Raw genomic sequence first — 22572 nt, 5'->3', positions numbered from 1 at the left:
CATCATGGGATCTTTTTATGGGTTTAGTTTTACTTAATTAATTTGGATTTAATGATTTTTTTTTTTTTTTTAATAACTAAATTCTATGAATTAAACACCTCGTAAGCATATTTTATCACAGGAAAAAATTAAAATAACCATTAAACATGAAAGTATTATGCAATCATTTAAGACATTTCTTATTATATTACTACTGTGGCATGTTGCAGCTATAGTTTCTAAATTAATATAGGCTGCTATTTTTCATAATGGATAAAGAGAGAGAAAACCTTACCTGCAGATATTTCAGGACATGATGTAAATTTTGCTTGATAAAATGAAAATCTGCTAAGGAGTAGGAAAAAAATTATTTTCAACTAATGTTAAGTTAGTTTGACTAACTTATGGCACATTGAAATTGAAATCTGACACTGATATTCAAACTGATGATCCAAATCAAATCCTTGCCCGCAACCCTATAAAAATAAGAGCTTGGAAGAATGAATGGATGGCTGAAAAATGGATGGATGGCTTAAAACAAACATACAACACCACTGATAAAATAATGATTTGGACTTTTGAATATAGTTACTCATTAATATAGTCCATACCAGCGTAATGAATCCAATCTTTAACCAGATGGAACTGAATTAAATAACTTGAATGTTCTGATCTGACTTCTGACCTGTAATCCTGCCTGAATCATAATCATGCACTGTTTGTTTGTTGGCCAGTGGAGAATCCCAAGGATTTTTTTCTCCATTCTGTCACCTGATGGAATATCCTTGCCACTGTCTCCTCTGGCTTGCTTGGTATTAATATTTCACAATATTATTGATCTTCCTGCATTGACACCATAAAGGGCCCATGAGGACCTGTTAATTAGTTAATAAAAATATATCTATTAACAGACACAACTTTTGATTTTAATAATAAATGGTGAACTTAACATTAACTAAGATTAATAAATGCTTTAGAAGTATTTTCATTGTTAGTACATGTTAGTTGTCTAATGTTAACAAATGGAAACTTATTGTAAAGTGTTAGTGTTTTTTTCTAAAACAGTGTCAAACATTTTAAGCATATTACTACATGATGATTATTTGTACTTTTGAATATGTTGTTGTTCTCTTTGCATGCTAACATGTCCTTTGTTTCTGTTTCTTGCATTATTTAATATTTTTTATCTGTTTTGCCTTTCCTGGATTTTTTTTTTTTTTAATGTGTAGATGATGTTGAATGAAATAGATTCATCAATCCATAATAATCATTTATCCTTTACTTTACTCTACCCCTTCCTTTTGTGTCAGTATATGAAACTCTGCTTTTTTACATTTTACAGTAGAAGTGCATGGGATAGCCTTCATTTCTCAAAAGAGGCTGATTAATGTTTAGAGAAATTATAGTATTAGTCTCAGCCTCAGATGTCACGTCCACGGACCGTTGGCTGAAGGTCTGATGCATATGGCACACTTATCTGGAAACACTTCAGGAGTTTTGAAGTTGTCATCTGGTTGGTTGAATTCTACAGGATCTATGGATGTCCGGGAGATTTGTGTGTCGCATTCCTTAATGATCCACCTGGAAGCAAATGCTGTGACGCCAAACCAGATCGTGGAAGAAAAAGCCGCCATGTTTACAACTGTGACGTACAAGCGCTTACCAGGATCAACTAAACGCTGGATTTTCAAAAGTATGTGAAGTTCACGGTAAACATGCACAACGTTCTTGAATGAATAATTTATTAGATGCATGCCGGTCTGTTATTGTTGGTACATCGACTTTACATTTTCATGCCCCTAAACATGACTCGGAACAAAACTAACTGTGATTTGTTGCATTACATGTCAGTCAAACTGCCTTTGGGCAGTCCTTGGTCAATGAAAGCTGCGATAGAGTCCAGACCTTCTGCCGTCAGCCTGAAGGTCTGGCTATGCGAGACTAGAGAAATTGTTTATGTTTGGCAGTTTTTAACAGTGAAATTAAACATAGTGGGTACAGTGACTTGAATGCATTTAGGCACCTGAAAGTTATAATTTTAAAATGCATAGAAAACAGTTATTTCAAACAGTAATAATAATAAGGTTTGAAGTTTGTGTAGATGCTCGCATTGATCAATTATTTGATTTGAGAGTGAATCATAATAATTAAATATGTTGCTTTTGTCTGACAACAGAACAAAGCACATATTGCATTCTATTACATACTAGAAATAATAAGTTGTAGTGCTTACAAGCACCCTCGAGAGAAACTGATTTTATATTTCCATTCTATATTCTTAGCTTTACACACACATTCTGTCTCACCATGCGTCCCATAATATTTCATGGACTAGCAAGGTTTTTACAAGGAGTAGGAAAGCTTTTGCATTTGTGCTATGAAACAGAGAAAGAAGCTCATCCAGCAGATCAAATTTCTGTATAAATTAAATTCATACAGCCAGTGTTTGAGCATGGTTGGAACTAAAGGTGCAGTTAAGGCCTAATGGTTTCAGAGTTGGAATTGTAACCTGAAGGTCGTGGGTTTGAGTCTCAGTACAGGCAGGAAATGTAGGTGGGGGAGTGAATGAACAGCGCTCTCTTCCACTCTCATTACTCAAAACTGAGGTACCCTTGAGCGAGGCACCTAACCCTCAATCCCAGTGCACCTCAGCAAAAATGGCTGCCAACTGCTCCGGGTGTGTGTGCACTTGGATGGATGAAGACACAAATTCCGAGTATGGGACAGCATACTTGACTTCACGTCACATCGCTGTCACTTTAAATCTGCAGGAAGTTCATAAAAGTATATCTTCTGGATCTTGGTGTCATACACTTCCAATAACACAAGGAACACAATATTGGGTTACAGCTGTTTGTAATCTTGCTCCAAAAATCTATTTAGTTTTGAAAATAGGCTATGTCAGTCAGTCTGACTTATGACCTGCAGTGCTGCTTGAATCATAATCATCCACTGTTCGTTGTTGGCCAGAGGAGAACTGGACTCTCGACTGAGCCTGGTTTCTCCCAAGGTTTTTTCCTCCATTTTTGTCACCTCTGGCTTGCTTATTTGGGGACACTTGATATTCAACAATGTTTTTGATCTGCCTGCCGGAATGAATCAATACTGAATTTACTGTAAGTTGGACAAATGACACCATTTTTTTCTAGAGCTGCTGTGCAGCCAAAATAATTGTCCTTCTATCAAGCTGCCTTTGACACAATCTGCATTGTAAAAAGTGCTATATAAATAAAGGTGTCTTGACTTGCTTGTCAACTGGCTTAAAGAACATTAATATTCTGTATCGATTTAGCTGTACTTGACACTATCGAATCAAAAACTGAATTTAATTAAGGTAAATAATGATACTATATTATCTTCTGTAGAGCTGCTTTATAGTTGTTTATCATAACTGAAATTACTGATTCATGAGAAGTTCGCTTTGAAGCAATCTGTATTGTATAAAGCACTATATAAATAAACTTGAAAAGTGAATTTGATGGGATGGTCTTAATATCATGATTACCTTTGATATATTCAATCATCCATAGAATTTTACCCATATAAATTTGTGACTTTTCACTAAACAATCCTGAAGTTAAAGCTGTTTAACAAATAGAAAGATATTAAAAACAACTGTATTAAAATTGATATATCTTCACTGTTTGAAAAGAGAAACTGTAGTGTTTGTTAACTTCAGATACCAGAATGCAGTAAAAAAAAAAAAAAAAAATGGACATACCTAGTAAAAATTTATTTCCCTGTAACTGAGTAGCATTCTTTAAAAAAAAGTAATAAAAGGTATTAGTGTACTTAGGACAATGACATTGAATAACACTTCACACTTAGACTCTAATAGACTGTACATTTTTAAATCATAAAACCTTTGAATCAAAAATACAGTAGACCATAGAAGTGAGATACAATAAAATTTCAAAAGGTAAACTACTGTACATAAAGTGAAGATATGCAATTTTATATGTATTACTGTATTTTAGAGCTACACTTCATTAGTGACAATTAACTAAAGAACATACTGTACGTTGTAATTTTACTAAATTAAAAACTAAAACAACGGAACATAGCAGTCATTAATGTTCCTACAGCTAAAACTATTTTAAAAATAGTTTCAAGGGACAATAAATTATTGTGACAAATACATTCCATGCTTGGTTACAAAATTTGTTCTCGTACCATTAACAACAGACACAATGCATTTGTATTTGGCTGCAGACTAATAAACATTTTAAAGGGGTCATGAAATGAAGAAAATAAATGTTCTTGATATTTACACACCTAAGAGGTTACTCTATAATAAAAACCTTTCAGAACTCAAAACTATAACATCACATGAGTTATTCTTTTCTACCCTTCTGTAACATTCGGATTTGAAATCGGGAGAATTGTGATGTCACAATTCCATTGAACACTTTCTTTTGCATCGTCGTATATAATCAAGGAGGTGTGTTCTGAACAACTCATGTCTGTCCGTTCACGCAATACTGCTGTTGGATAAAGATCAAAATCAGATGTTGTTCTGTCAGTGGATGTAAAGAAACCGCACCTCAAAGAACTTTGCATAGCCTTCCTAAAGATCCAAGCACTACAAATGCATGGTTGAAGTTTATTTTTAATGATGTGCCTGAGCAAATGCTTCACATTTCACAAAGGAAGGCTTTGTGAATTATTCTCAACATGTTGCCAGTTTTTCCAAATATCTTTTCCAAGCATTTTGTCCTCATAGACAACACCGGCAAGTACATTTACTTTTAATCTTATGGTGTGTTAAATGTTAAACCAGTGAAGAAGAAACAATGTAATTTCTTAAACCCATTTGAACTGCAGTGTCTTTTTTAATATGAGTCTACAAGAATATTAAAATTTTAAAACGTATGGAGATTTTTTCTTCCTTGGGCTCTCATATATACTGCTCTATCACAGCACTTGCCATCTCGAGTATCAAAACACAAGATATGCTGTAAAGGAGGGTGTGGATATGGTGCGATGGAGTTAGCCAATCACAGCAGTGTGCATTTACTTCTGTTGTTGCAAGAGGAAACGGCCTTTGGAATTTAGTTTTTTCCACAGAAACTGAAAATGAGGATGGGAAATTATCATTTTTATAAATATTGAATCTTTTTTGGTACAAAAATCTTGGCAAACTTCATAAACTAACCTAGAGAAACAGAATATAAACACCTGAAACTGCATTTCATGACCCCTTTAATACAGGGAATCATTGTGGTGAATCAGTAGTGCTTATATTTTTTTATCTATTGCTGCACTAGGCTGCATCTTACAACAAACAAACAAAAAATAATAGTATAGTACCACAAATGCCACAGGCATAATCTAAATTTAGAATGTTTCAGTTTTGTAATAATTTCTATTTGCAACCTTGTATATTTTTATACACCATAAAAAATCCTCTGGTTTTACACCTTTGGCTTTTTTTCAACAGATGCATGCACATTTACAAATAATTTGTACAAACTAGCAAACCGTTGCATCCAATATAAAGTTTAAAGCTTAGCATCTCATCTCCTTTTAACGGCTCATTATTCAGGGTTGGGAGTAGGTCAACCATGGACAAAAAAAAAAAAAAAAAGACAAAAAAGTGTGCTTTTAACTTCTTTCGTCAAGCCAAAAATGGAAGGTGTATTACAGTAAGTGCACATAAGAAATGTTTGACTGCTCAACATATCCACAGGAGTATCTTAACAAATGAGAGGTGGAGGGGTGGCCACCATGTGTCCATTTACTCAACACACTCTCATCCTTTTACAGCTTGAGCATAAAGAAGACCTCATTGTCTGGGCTCAGGGGGCTTTGTTGGGGCGGTCCTGGTGGAAGCTGGCTCAGAAGATCCAAGCTTGCACAAGGACTGTGGGGTACACTACAGGCTCCTTCAGGATTGCCACGCTCCTCGATGGGGCTCCCAGATGTCCTGATTAGGCTTTGTAGCCGCTGCCTCTCTTGGGCCTGCCTGGCACGGTTAGCAATGTATCTCACCCGGCTCTGGCTCCGTGAAGAACTCCTCCGCAAAGGAGGCATCTCCTCTTCTTCCTCTCTCACTTCGGAATCGGCCCTGCACTGAGCAAAGTCTTTGCTTGTAAGGGGTTCCACATCAGTGAGCCTCTTGAGTTGCTCTGTTAGGTCATTCTGGGGTTTTCTTAGAATTTTCCCTTGTTGGCGGCTTGGCCTCACAATGAAACTGCGACTAATGCTGCGGTACTTGCTCTCAAAATTACAGGCAATATCATCTGAAGTGAGATCGCCAAGACTCTTGGATTTTGAGCTGCTGTCCATATCTTTTGTTGAGGGGGTGGTTAACCTCTTGGAGCCAGCAGCAGCAAGCGTAGATGACTGCTTTAAGCCCTCCATGTACAACCTACTCCACGTGTGGCGCCTCTGCATGAGCCGGATAGGGACTTTCTCGGCCACTAGAGGCCTAGGCTGTAACTCGTCCTCTGGCTCGCACATCTCACCATCCCTCAGGTTGGGGTTGGACTTGCTCTTGCTGACGCGTGATACGCTGCATGCCGCAATGGTTGACCGAGGCTGGCTGGTCCTGTTGGGCAACGATACCTGGTTGTCCGTGTAGTCCCGGGCAGCACTAAGACAGGTAAGGCTCTTCCTGGAAAGGTTGGGCAAGGACAAATCTATCACAGTGTCACTGGATGAAATGCTGGAAGACGATGACACACTATCTCGATGGCTGCTGGGGTCGAGTTTGCTCCAGAGCCTGTCATTTAAAGTGGCGTCAATAGAGACTTCGGGGACCACTGATGGGATGTCTGCTTTTTTCACTGCCTTCATTTGTCCTTCACTTTTGGTCCGTCTGACAGGGGTCCTCAGTCCTGTTTGCATGCTTCGTCCGATGTCTCTGTCGAACACCCCCTTCAATGCCTGAATCCTTTGAGAGCTCTGATTGGCAGTCGTTGCCTTTACAGCATCTATCTCTACAGTCTGTCCACTTTTTATTTCAGCAATGTTGAGGTCAATGACTGCTTTTTGCACAACCTCACCATCTGCCTGGTCTGGAAGAGGGGGTGTATCACATCCAATGTCAAGGTAATTTGTGGAAAGTGAAGAGTTGATGTGGCTGTTCCCAGAATCCTTGCCACTGATGCTGTATGGACCAATATACTCAGTTTGTGCAAATGATTTCAGAATGTCCTCATTATTTTTCACAGGGCTAAGATTTTCCCCATTGTAAGATGTTGTTATTGCTGTGGATGGTGAAGACAATGTAGTGGAGGGACAATGTGGTGTGGTATCCACAGGACTTTGTGTGGAGGTCAAAGGAGTGTTCTCCTGAAATAGCTCCGTAATGGATTCCAGACATGAGGTGTTCAGAGATGGATTTGGACTCTGCATTTCAGAATTTTCTGGAAGCACATAACAAGCAGAAACACATTAGATTTAAATTGGGATATTATGACAATTAAAATGCTGTTAGACATAAGAAAAAAACACAATGAGACTGCATTAAATATATCATGAATGTCAAACAAGGCCAATGACATACAGTTTTTGCTCATGAATGAAATGCAATTTTTTGACTGCAAAACAAAAAAGGGGGACAAAAATAAAGTTGAAGTGTGTAATTTCTGCACCACTTGTGTCAACAATTTTTGTTTGCCATTGGTCAGACAAATGCCATTGGTTGAGTCAATGTTGCTATGTAAGAGTAATGTTTTGATAGACCTACAGAAACACGGTATTTGCACTTTTGGGGGAAATCAATACAAATGGTTTAAATTTGTCTCTGCATATTAAACTCGGAAAGGAGATTTTAACATAAAAATACACACTTCAGCTTTAAGCACAATTCAACAAAACCAAACATGTTTGTATTTAAATAAAAACAAAATATAATACAATGATGTAAAAATAAACTGACAAAACAATACAATACATGAATAAATTAAAAATAAATAAATAAAAATACATGTATATGACTGCTTGGTGAATGCAAAAGTGAATGCACACAAAACATCTTATACAGAACGAAGGTTGGGGATTCAGGAAAGTTACATCAGTTTCCACTGTTCTTGTATTACTTCCACTGTTCTACTGTTCAACCAAAATATAAGTGACCAGTGCATTAGTTTTGAGTAAATGGAAATTCTTTGGGGCTTTATATTAAAGGTCCCTTTTTCTTGTCCTCTCTCATTGATGAAAGTTCAACTTTTTAAAGAAAAAAAATAATTTGAGCCCAAATGCAAATATAAAAATATTAAGCCCAATCCAATCCTTTTCAGAAAATAATATCACACCTTTCCTCAACAAGTTGCATGATTTGATTATCATGTCCATAATGTAAACAATGTGAGTTATGTGCTTAAGTTTACTGTATGATTTATGGTAATTATGTTTTGGGCATACATTTGAAGCTGCGTAACAAGACAACACATTAATAACAATCACACAGTCATGTCATTCACATTATAATTCAATGTATGATGAATATAACACACTCATGATGAAAACAAATGTTCAGTCATTTTAAAGCAATAAGAAAAAAGCAAAAAGCTGAAAAATCTTTTTTACCTGGTAATTGGCCAGCCCCTCAGTTTTGCACTAAGGATAGAAAGCATGCAAGAAGGAAGGAACAAACAAGCATTTTAACAGGAGAAGTGCAGAATGAAACAGAAGGACTCAATGTAGTAAAAAGGAACACCAGGAGATGACGGTACACCAGGAAAATGCGCTGACAAAACATGTATGCTTTCTTCTAATATGGATTTATAGATACACAATAAAGAATGTGGGCATGGAAAGGTTAATGATTAAAGATCTAAATAGTTGTAAGGACTAAGAGGGTTAACACCAACATCACGAGGAGCTGAGAACCTACGATGTGTATGATAGCTTTAGGAATTAGAAAATACAGCTGCATCCTCTTGTTCATAAATCATATGATAAATCCCCCCACTCACACATCAATATGCAAGAACATAGCTAGACAATATTCCCCATGTAGAAAACCCGTGATTTCTAGACCTGGCCCATTTGTAAACCATCTGGTTAGTGTTTGCTCAAGAGCGTGGGACAGGAACACGTTCTCACTACTTATATAAGAGTCTTGTGACTCTGTCTTGTGACAGCACTAGTCAGTTACTTAGCTGCATTAAATAAAGTAAACATATAGAACAAATCATGTAGTTTTACAAGTAGTGTTCCCACAGCTTCTTTTTTTTTATACATACACAAATAGCATAGAAATATATACGAATTATATCCATTATATACATTTCAGTAATTATTATTACATTGTATTACTTTACAAGACTTATCCAGGTCTGGAACTCACCGTTTTAAAATCCCCTTATATTTAGAGATATATATATTCTCTTTTATAGCTAAGGATTTTTAGCAGACTTGTTATTTAAGTATCAAAGCATCTTTGTCTATTTCTATAGAAGACATAAAAACTGACTGTAGACTTCAGACAGCAAATCTGAGACATTGTTGAGTTATCCTACATTGCTCTCCATTTTATGTCATTCAATTATAAGAAGAACAAATTTTCATGATTCTTTATCAGACCAAAAAGCTAATTAGGTTTTACTAAGAGAATTACAGATCATATATCATAGTAATTATGTCAGTGTTGGCAAAACCTTGCTCTACAATCATTTCGCAACTCAATTACTTCAAAATCATAAAGAAACACTGATAGATGTCCTAATTGTGTCAGCTACTGAGTTTTGACCCCACTGTCACCATGCAGCTCCATTAGCAGGCAAATCTGGTTTTAGGATATTTATGGACACATGAACTAAGAGGAAATGGTGGGTAAATGCACAATAAAACAATATCCAACTGTAATTCTTAATACACTGCAATAGGTTCTCATTGATGACATTGCACAGTGGAGATCAGCCTTCAACGAGATCCACACCACACACAAGGTCTTTGGTGGGTATTTGTTGGGTTCCATCACAATCTACTGAAATCTATCTTACTGAGGCACTAGGACATTCTAAATATTAAGATCCATCTAACTGCATACACCTTACCAGCAAAAAACAAGGGGGATTTACTGCGGATCTCCTCCATTTTCTGGGCAAACAGAGCATTCATCTCACGCTGCAGTGTTCCAGCGGCCCGTTTCCGGTTCTCCATTCCCCGTGGTGGAAAGATGGTGGGTAGATCAAGGCTGGCCAAACTGTCACAGCTGCTAGAGTCACTGTCAGAAAATCTCCTGATGTCATTCACAGATCTAGTCTCGTAGCAGTTGCTGCCATAGTTGGTTGAGGCAGGGCATTGCCGACAAAGGCTGGTTTTGCTGTCTGGAATTGGAGGAGGTGGGGTGGATGGGGAATGGAGGAGTCGGCGTGGAACGCTACAAGAGCGAGCATTTCTGACAGTTAGGTCTTCAGTGGGGTGAAGGGGTTGTGTAGCTAAGGTTTGCTGGACCTTTGCCCTTGATCTAGGTAAGGGTACAGGCTTCGGTAGAGCCTGGGGGTCTGATTTGGGGTTTGAGTCAGTTTGGGCCAAGGCTTGTGGTTTGAGTATGGGCTCTGGCTGAACTTGTCTGGAAGCTGTTGGAGACCGAGATGCCCTTTCAGGTCTAAGAGGAGCAGGATTGCACTGGATGAAGGTGCCTGTATCCTTCCTGTCCAAGTCAGGACTCTCCTTGCAGCCAATTACACACTTTATGCAATTGGAAGACATCCCAACCCGCCCAGAGCTGTTGATAGCAACACGTGCAAACACACCCGGCTTCTCATCCAGTGGATCCTGGAGTCGCAACTTGTTGGCTCGCTTCAGAGGTTCGCTCACTGTGCCCCTGTTTCTGTAAGGTGTAGCACGGGGCTCAGGATAAAAGAAAGTACTCTTACCTTTACTGTCATCAGGGTGAAGCTGCCCGTTGGTGCCGTGACCCCATGATTTTGCAGATGCGCTATCTCCATTGTGGTGGACAAGTGGCCCCTCTTCCGATTCCCGCTCCTCACTGGCACCCTCCGAGCTGCAATCTTTTGTGTCAATGGAGATCTCAGGGAAGCCCCTCTTGACTTTGGGTTGGCCCTTGGTGGGTGCACTGGCTGTGCGGCGCAGGAGGTGAGCACCGAAGGTGGTCTTACGGTTGAGCAGAGCAGCAGCATGGCTGTCGAGAGATGCCTGCTTTGGGTTTCTGTGAAACAGTCCTTTTATACCACTGACTGCTCGAACCTGCAATGGGACATCAGAAAAATGGGTAGGCAATATGAATCTTTAAGTTGACTAGTGGAATCTAAACATGACAATTAATAACTAGACTGTCACTGAATTGTTTACAATTTAAATCATCAGGGGAGCAACTCTTTCAAACCCCTTCACAATTAATAATAAGTCTTCTTCAAACTTAACCAAACAAAATCTGTTGACCAAACCATTTTGATAACTTCTGCCCAGCTGGACAAAAATAGCTTAACCAGTTTAAGATGGTTTGCTGGTCCTTAGGTGGTCTCCCAGTCTAGCCAAGCCTGACCTGCTGGCAAGTTGCTGGCAAGAAGTGTCCTTCTAAAACCATCAAACCAAACCAACCTGAAAAGTGGAAATGAGGGCTGCATTCTCAAATGCATCATAAGACAATGATTTATTTTATCTATTTAGGCTTATGATGCTTTTGGAAAATCCAGCTGAGATTGGTGGCCAACTAATCACATTGGGTTGGTTTAAGCTTTTTACAGCATAGTATAGAGACACAAAAACACAACAAAACACTTTCCCCTCCATACAAGCTACATGATCAATATCATTTGATCAGTTTTTAGTTTAAGAAACATTATAATAATTTACCAAGATTTATCCACAAATTGTCAGTTAAATTCTGTTCTAATCAAATGCAACAACTTTTTATTAAATGTATTAAATGTGTTACCGTTAGAAAGCAGTGACATTTTAAATAGCAAATGTTATCACAGATGTAGCAGAATTTAGAATCAACAGACAAATGTGGGTGATCAACACAGACCTTTAAACATGAAGATGCAGACAATGTTGGGAATTTGTAGTGGTAAAGTTAATAACTGTGAAATGTGAATAAATGTCAAGTGAAAGGTGACAGGACATTCATGTCCAACCATCTCTGATGGAAAAAAATGACACTGGATTATCTGTTAAAACAATGTAGGTGATGCCAAACTTGTTTGGAATAGAAAAGCAAGGTACTGAAATCTTTATTACATTATGTTAATAATTACACAAAGATATGTTTTTTTTTTTCTCAAAATAAAAAATCGATGTGTTAAAACTAGCTATTTTTCTCTGTTTCTCTGTATAACACCCAGTGTCATTTCATGAACCGTCTTCAAGTAGATCCATGTGAGAGTTCAGCTGTCTGATCTCCGCACTAATGACGCATCAACTAACTTCATGCATTTGCTTGTAATTCTAGTGCATTTATGCTAATCCACACAATTACGGCAGCTAGCTCTTACGAACATAAGATATTTTTTGGACTCAAAAAAAGGATGCAAAATGTACCTGCTAAACTCCAGCTCTCATAGTAGACCCTCATAGTCATGGATAGGAATAGAGAGGATGTAACACACTTCACAAACCAAGATCAAAGCATTTCTCTCATGGACTCTACTGCTTGAGTGCTCCGTTACTGCGAACAAGGCAGCCAGTACCCTATCATGGCCCTTAAATGCCCTGAGTTAAGTGAAATAGGAGTGAACACTGTCGCCTGCTATATGGATATTGACACTGGATCTGCTTTAGGGGTCAATGAGAATGCAGCCAAGGAAGGAAGTCACAATTATGTCACAACTCATTTTGCATGAGTTGGCATGGTGAAAGCTAGCAAATGAGTCAGGGCTTAACCGCTCACTGGGGGGGAAGGGAGGGGTTTGCAAGGAGCATGCAGGGTGCTGATTGGGTCTCACTACACCTGAGTTTTGAACGAGGATCCTAATAATTTCCTGCCTCTATAGACAGCTAAGATGGGTGCACTGAAATCACAAACATAAGAGAAAGAGAAGTAAGAAAAAGAGAAAGAGGAAGAGGGGGAAAAACAGACAAACTACACAAATAACAATTGTTGTTGATGCTGAATGTTAAAGGGACAAATTATGGACAAAAGCATGGCATAATTAAGCAGTGAGCATGTTTAAAACATCATGTGGCACTTTGTACAAATAAGATACAAACTTTCCCATTACTTTTTATTTAGAATTTAGAGGTAGAGACAAATATAGATATAGATATATTTGATAAATCTAACATAAAATTAACCTATAGCATGAAAAACAGGTAGTAGATACAGGTCTGCATCACTCCCATTTAAATGGTTAACAAATAATATAGTAATTAACAATTAAAATAGCTGTAGTGTTGACTGCATTCATTAAAACAACTATTCATACTATATATATAGTCCTATTAGCTAGCTCCTACTGACTGATATCAGCAACGATACCAGCAGTCTGAATCTGCAATCCTGTTACCCTGTAACAAATTCTGTACAAATTTTAATGGTATTTTTTATTTTTTTATTTTATAAATCTAATGTTTATGGTATTGTTTAGTATTCATTTGTAGAAAGCAATAAAATCACAAATCAGGATTTTCTTCAGATTTTCATCATTTTCATCATCAATTTGGAGTTGCAAACCACATATAAAATTAATTTTTAAATAAAACAGCTCATAAAATATTTATTTTGACTTCATGAGGTTGATAATCAACATTTTATGAAACACTTCATTTTACTGATAATTTGTTATAATAAACAAAATGATTTGTTTTTTAAAGAGTTTCAGGTTCTATTTTATACTATATAGATGCTATACAAGACTATAAATATTAAAAAATACTTTGACAAAATTAGCATTTTTACAGAGCCCTGCACATGACATGCAGGAAAAAAAAGTAAATTGTGCACATTATTCATAAATCGAAGGAACGGCTTGGTAAAGCATGCGCACAATTTAGCCTACTAATTTTTTCCTGCATGTCATGTGCGGGGCTCTGTGCGTTTTAAATGAGAAGGTTAAAAATAGTAAGCAGAGTAAAAATAGTAAGCTTTTTTATTTTTGAGTATAGTTGCCTACAATACCATTTAGCTGTCTTAAGAACCTACTGTGACAATCTACAACAAATTATTAAAATTGCATATTGACTGTAAACGTGCAATGCCTAATTACTAGAATCAATATTAGGAAGTTTGAGACTTTTTTCCACAGTCTTTTAACACATGATCAGATCACTGTCTTTTTTGAATTGCAGATTAACAATGCCAGATATGGCCCTTGGCACACAATAGCACCAAAATATTTGTTCTGTTAACCACATGAGGTGCCCACCTTACTGGTGATGTCATTCACTACAACATGAACAAAGATGGAAGCTTCCTCCATGCCTTCCAAATACACATGCCGGTAACCTGAAATATAGACAGATAATCAGGCATAAGCAGTACATTTTGACTAATGATGGACTCAATACTTGACAAAAATATATGCCAAAGACTAATGAAAAGGCCTGATATATCAAGAATATTTTTTTCTTATACGTATAAAGTTTAACTAATGAAAATTGTTACCTGGAACCATGCTGTTAAATGCGATAGTCCTCTGGCCAATAAAATCTTGGCCAATCGGGTCATGATCCCAAACCAGGAAGCGTATAAGAGCAATCTCTGGCATGTGAAGAGTGAAGACGAGTGTCTCCTCCCACATAGGATTAAATCCTGAGAGAGAAAGAGAGAGGATGGGGTATAAAAAATTAAAAAGGCTTATTTTATGCATAAATAATGGAAAAGATGAGAGGATTGGAAGAGTCAAAATGTTCATATTCACCTACCTTTTTCACTCAAACAAAATTACCTGCTTGACCCTCACAAACCAGACAAAACAGGCCACTAACTGAAATTGCTTGCCTCAGAGTGGCTGAATAACTTAAATCTGTAAGAGTACCTTTACACTCAAATGTTATTCTTTTGGACTTGTCCATTGTATTTAACACAGTTAACTATTAGATATAGAGTCCTTCTTGGACAAAAAGATATCTAAAATATAAGTTGACAAAGATAATTTTCAATATCCTGTACTATCATGTACCTATAGAGTCTGAGGTCCCACATGGCTCTGTTCTTGGGCCAATGCTGTTTTCTTTTTTTACCTGCTGTCATTATGAAAAACAACCCAGACAAGAGAGAGCAGTTCCCTTCCAAAATTATGGATCTTCATGCCACTTTCGTGTTCCATAACATACAGAAAACCAACCCATTTCCAAACCTCTAATGCACACAGACACCTTCTCAGGGCTATCTCTTTACGAGATTGCATCTACACATCTCTTAAAGTCTGTATTTGACAACACCCAAAAATGGTGTCAAGTTCCTATTTCCAAATGATGCTACAAACCACCACTAAATCTAGCCTCCACTTCAAATCTCAATATCTCTTTATTTTTTTATCTTTACTATATGCACCTGTGAATCACTTTGCTAAAAAAAGAGCCTGCAAAGAAAATAAATGTAAATGTAAATGGTATTCATGAATTATTGAATTGTTTAGTGGCTGAGAGATGTAGTTTGAGATGAGATCCAGTGCAAGTATCATGGATAAATTTACTGCACCTCTTCCAAACAAACACATACAAATGAACACTTCAAGTAATGGCCTCACAGTTTAACAACACTTTAATGACCAATCCCCCTTTAAATGGCACACTGCATTGTTTGTGTGTATAATATATAATCTGTTATGGGATATTGCTCTCTCACCATTGTCATCAACCACTCTGGTTTGCTCTTTGCAGCAATCCACTGGTAGACCAATAATCTCCACTTCCACAAATGGGTCAATTATCTAAAGAAGAAACATGTAAAAGAGCTTTAAAACAACTCAAAATCAAACTATGCAACTATGGTTACAGTACTTGTTTAAACAAAAAGGACAAAATTTCTCTAAAATTCTAAGAGACACATATTTGCTTCATACCTGTCTTTTGTAGGTAGTGATTTGCACATAAATACAGAGTTTAAGGCATACTGTAGGTTATAGTTTTTATGGTGACTTGCTATGGTCCAATGATTGTATCATTTTTAGGGAATGATTACATGCTTTATTATCAGACTGTGAGAAGGCCTGATTACATGCAGGATAATGAACTGCATTTTCTTCCTTAATAAATGTCACTAGTTTTATTGTGCATGACTTATCAGTGCGCATTATTCTAATGAAAAAAAAAAAAGCAATCTTTCATCAAAACGTTTTTGGATGTCTCAGCTTATGTTCCATATTCTATTCAAATTCTGATGGATAGAAGGCCCTGACATTATTCCTCACTGAATTATGGAAGTTTCCGTGATGTGTATGAATTGCAGGGGTGAATCAGAGGTATTTAAATTAATAACGGTCCTACCAGAAACGGTCATAATGAGAGAAATTTAAGCAATCTGATGTTTTAAGGCCAAATCACACCACAACAGACACTTTGTTGGGTTTTGTCGGATCAGTGTGATACCTCTGTTGGTGTCTGTCTGTGCTTGTTTTTGCCGATTGAACATGCTGAATCGGTTGTTTTTTGGGTCATGGAATGTCTGAGAAGTGACGTACTGTAATCTGCTGATTGTCCACATTGGTCGGCGACTGTCGGTGCAGTGTGAATTAGCCTTTATATTTCACTTCTGTTTGAATTTGTATATAAAAATGTGTCCTTAAGAAACCTGACACTCAAAATAAACTTTAGATCTGAAGCTTATAGGTTGTATGATTGTGTTATTTGCTTGCAATGCAGTAGTGTAGATGGGATTGAAATTGTGGTTGAATTTCCAATTGCTTTGGCAAACCGATCTGAACAGCAGGCTCAGTGAAATCCCATGAAACAGCATAAACCCGCAGTGACTGACAGCTTCAGTGATTATAATGGGATTGGAAATGTTCTACTATTGTCATGCTGTATGCAATTTTTGTTGTTCACGCTAAGAATTCATTTGAAGTTGGTTATTTAAGCACTGTCTTGATTTACCTCTCCTCGGTCACCCAGCATGGAGTCTTTGGGTTTGGGTAATTGCTGGCCACTGATGACCTTAAGAATCAATTGTTTTTTCAACCGACCTGGTAAAGGATCCTCAGCCATTGGATTAAAAGAACCTGCAAGAACAAAGGATAACAGAATTCCATATTTAAAATTCCTTACTCTTATCTCAGAACATCAACAATTCTATTGTGAAATAGATTCCTAGTTTGGCTTGCTTACTTAGCTTTGAATAGCTAACCTTAACTTTGACTTGATCTACGGAACGATCAACTGATCTACTGAATATTCTTTTGAGTTTAATAAATTCATTGTTGTCCATTGTTGCCTATTTTGGACACATGATTCTTGTTAATTTATTTGATAAAAGGCACTGTTTTGTTTCTATTACAACAACTGTAATTTGTTGATATTAACATTGTATTATAATTATTTTGTAATTATTAAAATAATAGTAAAATCGGAATGGAATATAGTTGACAAAAATGACAATGCAGCTAACACTATAATAAAATATAACAAAATCAGGAAGATAATATACACACATACAGTTCTCAGCGTAAATGAGTACACCCCTTTGAAAAGCAACATTTTAAACAATATTTCAATGAACACAAAAACAATTTCCAAAATGTTGACAAGACTAAGTTTAATATAACATCTGTTTAACTTATAACATGAAAGTAAGGTTAATATTATAACTTAGATTACACATTTTTCAGTTTTACTCTAATTAGGGTGATGCAAAAATGAGTACACCCCATAACAAAAACTACTGCATCTAGTACTTTGTATGGCCTCCATGATTTTTATCTTTTTTCCATTCTTCAAGAATGACCTCTTTTAGAGACTGGATGCTGGATGGAGAGTGATGCTCAACTTGTCTCTTCAGAATTCCCCATAGGTGTTCGATTGGATTCAGATCAGGAGCCACTGAATCACTTTCACCCTGTTCTTCTTCAGAAATTCAACAGTGGCCTTAGATGTGTGTTTAGGATCATTGTCATGTTGGAAAAGTGCACTACGACCAAGGGCACGGAGTGATGGTAGCATCTTCTCTTTCAGTATAGAGCAGTACATTTGTGAATTCATGATGCCATCAATGAAATGCAGCTCACCGACACCAGCAGCACTCATGCAGCCCCACATAAGGACACTGACACCACCATGTTTCACTGTAGGCACCATGCATTTTTCTTTGCATTCCTCACCTTTGTGACGCCATACAGTTTTGAAGCCATCAGTTCCAAAAACATTTATCTTGGTCTCATCACTCCAGAGTATAAAGTCCCAGTAGTCTTCATCTTTGTCAGCATGGGCCCTGGCAAACTGTAGGTGGGCTTTTTTTGTGCCTGGGCTTTAGGAGAGGCTTCTTTCGTGGACGGCACTCATGCATGCCATTCCTCTGCAGCGTACGCCATACTGTGTCACGGGAAATTTGCATGCCGATTTTCTTCAACCCTTCTCATCAGAAGACGCTCCTGTTGAGATGTTAACTTCCATGGACGACCTGGGCGTCTCTGTGAGATGATTGCAGTTCCATCTTTTTTAAAATTTTTGTACTACTTTTGCTACAGTATTCTGACTGATAAGTAAAGCTTTGCTTATCTTCTTGTAGCCTTCACCTTTCTGGTGTGAAGAAATTATTTTCTTTCTCAGGTCTTGTGACATTTCTCTTCCATGTGGTGCCATTGCTGACAGCATGAAATGGGAAGGGGTTTTAACACCCTTTTATAGTCAACTGTCTGTTGAACATCCGTGTAATGAATAATTAGACTCACCTGTTGTTGAATTCTTGTTAAATTAGACATTTGTAGTCTAAAATTTAGCTTTGCTCCAGAGACTTTCAGTGTACTCGTTTTTGCATCACCCTAATTTGAGTAAAACTGAAAATTTTGTTCTCTAAGTTATATTATTAACCTTACTTTCATTTTATAAATTAAACAGATGTTATATAAAACTTAGTCTTGTCAACATTTTGGAAATTGTTTTTGTGTTCATTGAGATATTGTTTAAAATGTTACTTTTCAAAGGGGGTGTACTCATTTACGCTGAGCACTGTATAAACATACACACATCTGACTAAAAACTATCAAACTAGGAATATAGATACTCACCTTCACACATACAGTTAGGTTTCTGGATGTAACCACAGTTGCCATTGCAATTAAACTTGGCTCTGTTGAGCTGTAGCACTCTGCCCTCTGACTGGTAGTTCAAAGCAACTGCAAAAAGCCATCAAAATTAGGTGACAATTGATAAAATAAAAATGTACCCTTTTAATAATGAATAATTCCTGTAAATCTAGCTATTTCAAAGAATTGAACCATTTTCATATTAAATTAAAATACTACAGTTGAGTATTAAGTAGCATGTTCCCAGTATGTTTCAGACATACTGTTTATTCTTGGCCTCTCCAATAAACATAAATATTTGTTTGTGGGTGGACTGGCATACCCAGATGGCAGCCAGCGTTCCAGAAGGGCTGTGGGTTGAAGTTGCTGGAGTCCACACGATAAGGGGAGGGGTAGATGCGGGAGAGTTGGCGCTGGTTGAATCGGATGAACTGCACCGGCTTCTGCTGAATTAACTGATGGGCCTTGGTCTCGCTCATCGATGACACCTGCCAACTACAGCTGCCCACTGCAGTGCAACCCACATGCATGAGATGTGATAGCATACACTGACATATAAACACTGGAATACACCCATTTGAACAAATGGAGCACTTTGGAGGAAAATAATCAAGTAATGAAATATCAGTTTATTAATTAGAAAAATGTAAATTGTTAAAGGGATAGTTCACCCAAAAATGAAAATACTGTCATAATTTACTTACCCTCAAGTTGTTCCAAACCTATATAAATTTATTTGTTCTACTGAACACAAAAGAAGATATTTTAAAGAAAGTTTGTAACCAGGCCGCTCTGGGGCACCACTGACTTCCATAGTTTGAAAAAAATAAAAATACTGTGGAAGTCAATGGTGGCCCAGAACTCTTCAGATTCCCACATTGTTCAAAATATCTTCCTTTGTGTTCAACAGAACAAAGAAATGTATACAGGTTTGGAACAACCTGAGGGTGAGTAAATGATGACAGAATTTTCATTTTTGGGTGAACTATCCCTTTAATAAATGATCGCTTTACAAATAAATAAATAAACAGACATTTAAATTTTTTTATATAACTCATTTTTTAATATATATAAACTTCTTAATCTATTTACCAAATGAGTTAAAAATTGCACAGCTAAACACATGAAAACAAATACACTGGAAGAAATTATTTTTTGAAGTTGTAAATAAAACAAAGATTGTTGGAGTACTTTTTTTTTACAAGAAATACTAATAATAGTATTAAAATACTATATGTATTTCTATACTTCAAAATTTGTTGCTGTTTCTTTGTAATTATTTGTGAAATATACTAGAATTTTCTGAATGAAAATGGTTTCAAAGTAAATACTACACCATTTTTTTAAGTGTAATTTCTTTCAGTGTAATGAACTTTAAACTGAATTTGAATATACAAACCTTAGTAATAAAATAAACATTTCTAATGGATTCCTAGATTGTTTAGTGGCCCTCAATGGAGCCACACTCTAGCCCTTTCATGCATGAATTATGATAGGCTACTTCAGGATTTTTTTCAAAAGTGTTTTTATTACTCTTTAGGCATGAAAAAAAAATAAAAAAAATAATCACCTTCATTTTTTTCAAACATGCATTTTTCAAGGAGTTGGTGAAATGTCGACTAGAGTGGACAACGCGCATTTGAAGAATGGATGAAATATGTGTTTGAGAAAACAATTATTAAAAATAAATATTGTAAACACTATAAAACATGTTTGTTTTTTTTTGCTCTTTAACATTGTGTTCATGTATTTTGAACATATTCCAGAACTGTTACAGGCTCTGTTATTTCTTTTTTTTTTGCACTTGCAAAAGTTGACTAGTTGGTGGCAGTGTATTGCATGACACATTAGGGTCCACTGCCACTGTATTGACTAAAAAAAATGAGGACATCAAGGAGCAATATAATTTTTAAAATATCCAAGTATTGATTTTGTGATTTGAGGACATTGATTAATCATGTGTGGACATCATGCATCACTGGCTATATTTAGACTACAATTTATAGTACAGTTTATAGAGCTTTTTCAAGGATCATCACTCTCATGATTAACTAATATCCACAAAATATTGCTATAATAAAAATTAAACTGATTTTCAGCCAAAACATTACTGCAGATGGCGTATTAAAAAAAAAAAAAAAAAAAAAAAACAGCAATACTATAAATCGTAGTCTAAATATAGCCAGCGATGCATGATGTCCACTTGAGTGTACACGATTATTCACAATTTCCTCAAATCACAAAATCAATACTTGGATATTTTAACAGTTATATTGCTCCTTAGTTGTTGCTTGATGTCCTCATTTTTTTTTTTTTTTTTTTACCTGCAAGGGTCTCCTAGAATAGAAGGAATAAACAGACATTCCTCCCCTGCAAGGCACATCTGCTCTTTTTTTTGCACTTGCAAAAGTTGCCCAGTGGGTGGCAGTGTATTGCAGACTCATTTATATAGGAGAAAACAACTATTGAATAGCTGTCCACTGTAGTGACCTCTATGCATGAAAGGGCTAGAGCCTAAATAAAGGCCCTTTCGATACATTTTTCATTAACCCTGTAATACTGGATCTCACAGGAAGTGTTCTGTGTGCAAATGTTACGAATTTTCACATAAATTTTCTATTCTTCTCACCTTGTGCTTCAAAGTCTGGTGTACCCACAGATTTTGTGTATACCAGATCAGAAAGTGCTCTTGACAACTTCATGGTTTTTTTCTTTCTGTTAAAACAGATTACAGTTACAGTTACATGAAAGTTGAGACATATTCACACAAATTATTTAAATATACTCTATACTGTAAAAATTCACACATCATAAACAATTCTAATGGTACCTGCTGTGATGCACTGGTGCTTTAGACGCCCCACTCGAGCTCTCCTGATCTGTGTCTGTATCCTCAAAACTGGTGGATTTTCTCAGTTTACTCGTCTTTTTCTACAGTAAACAGATGAAGTTGAGGCGAAGCAGTGTTAATAAGTCAATATGTAAGAGATAATGTACAGGCAGCTGAACACTATTGTAAAATAAACCTATAATGGTTGATCCGGACTAACAAAGCATTTATTACACAGCTGAATCATGTATTCCAGAGAGCCGTATACACACATTTTATTATTTTAATTAATCATTCATTCAGTATGAATAATTGATCTATGAGCACCAGAGGATGTATTTTTCAGTGTGTGTGCAGTATGTTGTTATGGGAAGAAACGTTGTTTTGTTGAATGTGGGTGTATATGCAAAGTAATCTACAACTACCTTGCGTTTGGAAAAGCTCCCCATGAAAGATTTAGCCAGACGTTTGTTGCCGCCAACATTGGCCTCATCTCCAGTGTCAGTACTGTCTTCTGCTTTCCCCTGAATTCAAAATATAGATGCATTGCAGTGAAAACTGGACAGGGGTGTATACACTAAATACACACTTGGCATGATCATGACAGTTAAACACTCACAGAGGGGTGAGGCAGTTACAGTAACAATAGATACAATTCCTGCAGCG

At 36.6% G+C, this 22572-nt stretch overlaps 1 protein-coding gene and 1 long non-coding RNA gene across 10 annotated transcripts in view; one reads left to right on the top strand and one right to left on the bottom strand.

The window, feature by feature from the left end:
* Positions 1 to 22572, top strand: part of LOC125280305 — a 62752-nt gene that overhangs the window by 35503 nt on the left and 4677 nt on the right. The window lies entirely within an intron of this gene.
* plch2a (phospholipase C, eta 2a) overlaps positions 3698 to 22572 on the bottom strand; it is a 168263-nt gene continuing 149388 nt past the window's right edge. For 8 of the 9 annotated variants that reach the window (XM_048210744.1, XM_048210745.1, XM_048210746.1 and 5 more), the window contains 11 exons: positions 22332 to 22430; positions 21907 to 22007; positions 21706 to 21791; positions 19399 to 19584; positions 19059 to 19166; positions 16933 to 17057; positions 15686 to 15770; positions 14501 to 14647; positions 14262 to 14341; positions 10812 to 11142; positions 3698 to 7349 (listed from right to left, as the gene is read on the bottom strand). In XM_048210744.1, the coding sequence (XP_048066701.1) occupies positions 5740 to 7349; positions 10812 to 11142; positions 14262 to 14341; positions 14501 to 14647; positions 15686 to 15770; positions 16933 to 17057; positions 19059 to 19166; positions 19399 to 19584; positions 21706 to 21791; positions 21907 to 22007; positions 22332 to 22430 (2958 nt within the window). In that variant the 3' untranslated portion in view covers positions 3698 to 5739. Of the gene's footprint in view, positions 7350 to 8514; positions 8545 to 10811; positions 11143 to 14261; positions 14342 to 14500; positions 14648 to 15685; positions 15771 to 16932; positions 17058 to 19058; positions 19167 to 19398; positions 19585 to 21705; positions 21792 to 21906; positions 22008 to 22331; positions 22431 to 22572 lie in introns of all 9 variants that reach the window. The other variant, XM_048210751.1, reaches the window with a different exon arrangement.

This window comes from Megalobrama amblycephala, linkage group LG12 (assembly GCF_018812025.1).
Source record: "Megalobrama amblycephala isolate DHTTF-2021 linkage group LG12, ASM1881202v1, whole genome shotgun sequence".
Lineage (NCBI taxonomy): Eukaryota > Metazoa > Chordata > Actinopteri > Cypriniformes > Xenocyprididae > Megalobrama > Megalobrama amblycephala.
Note: the sequence above shows the minus strand (reverse complement) of the source record. Positions and strands in the feature narration are given on the sequence as shown.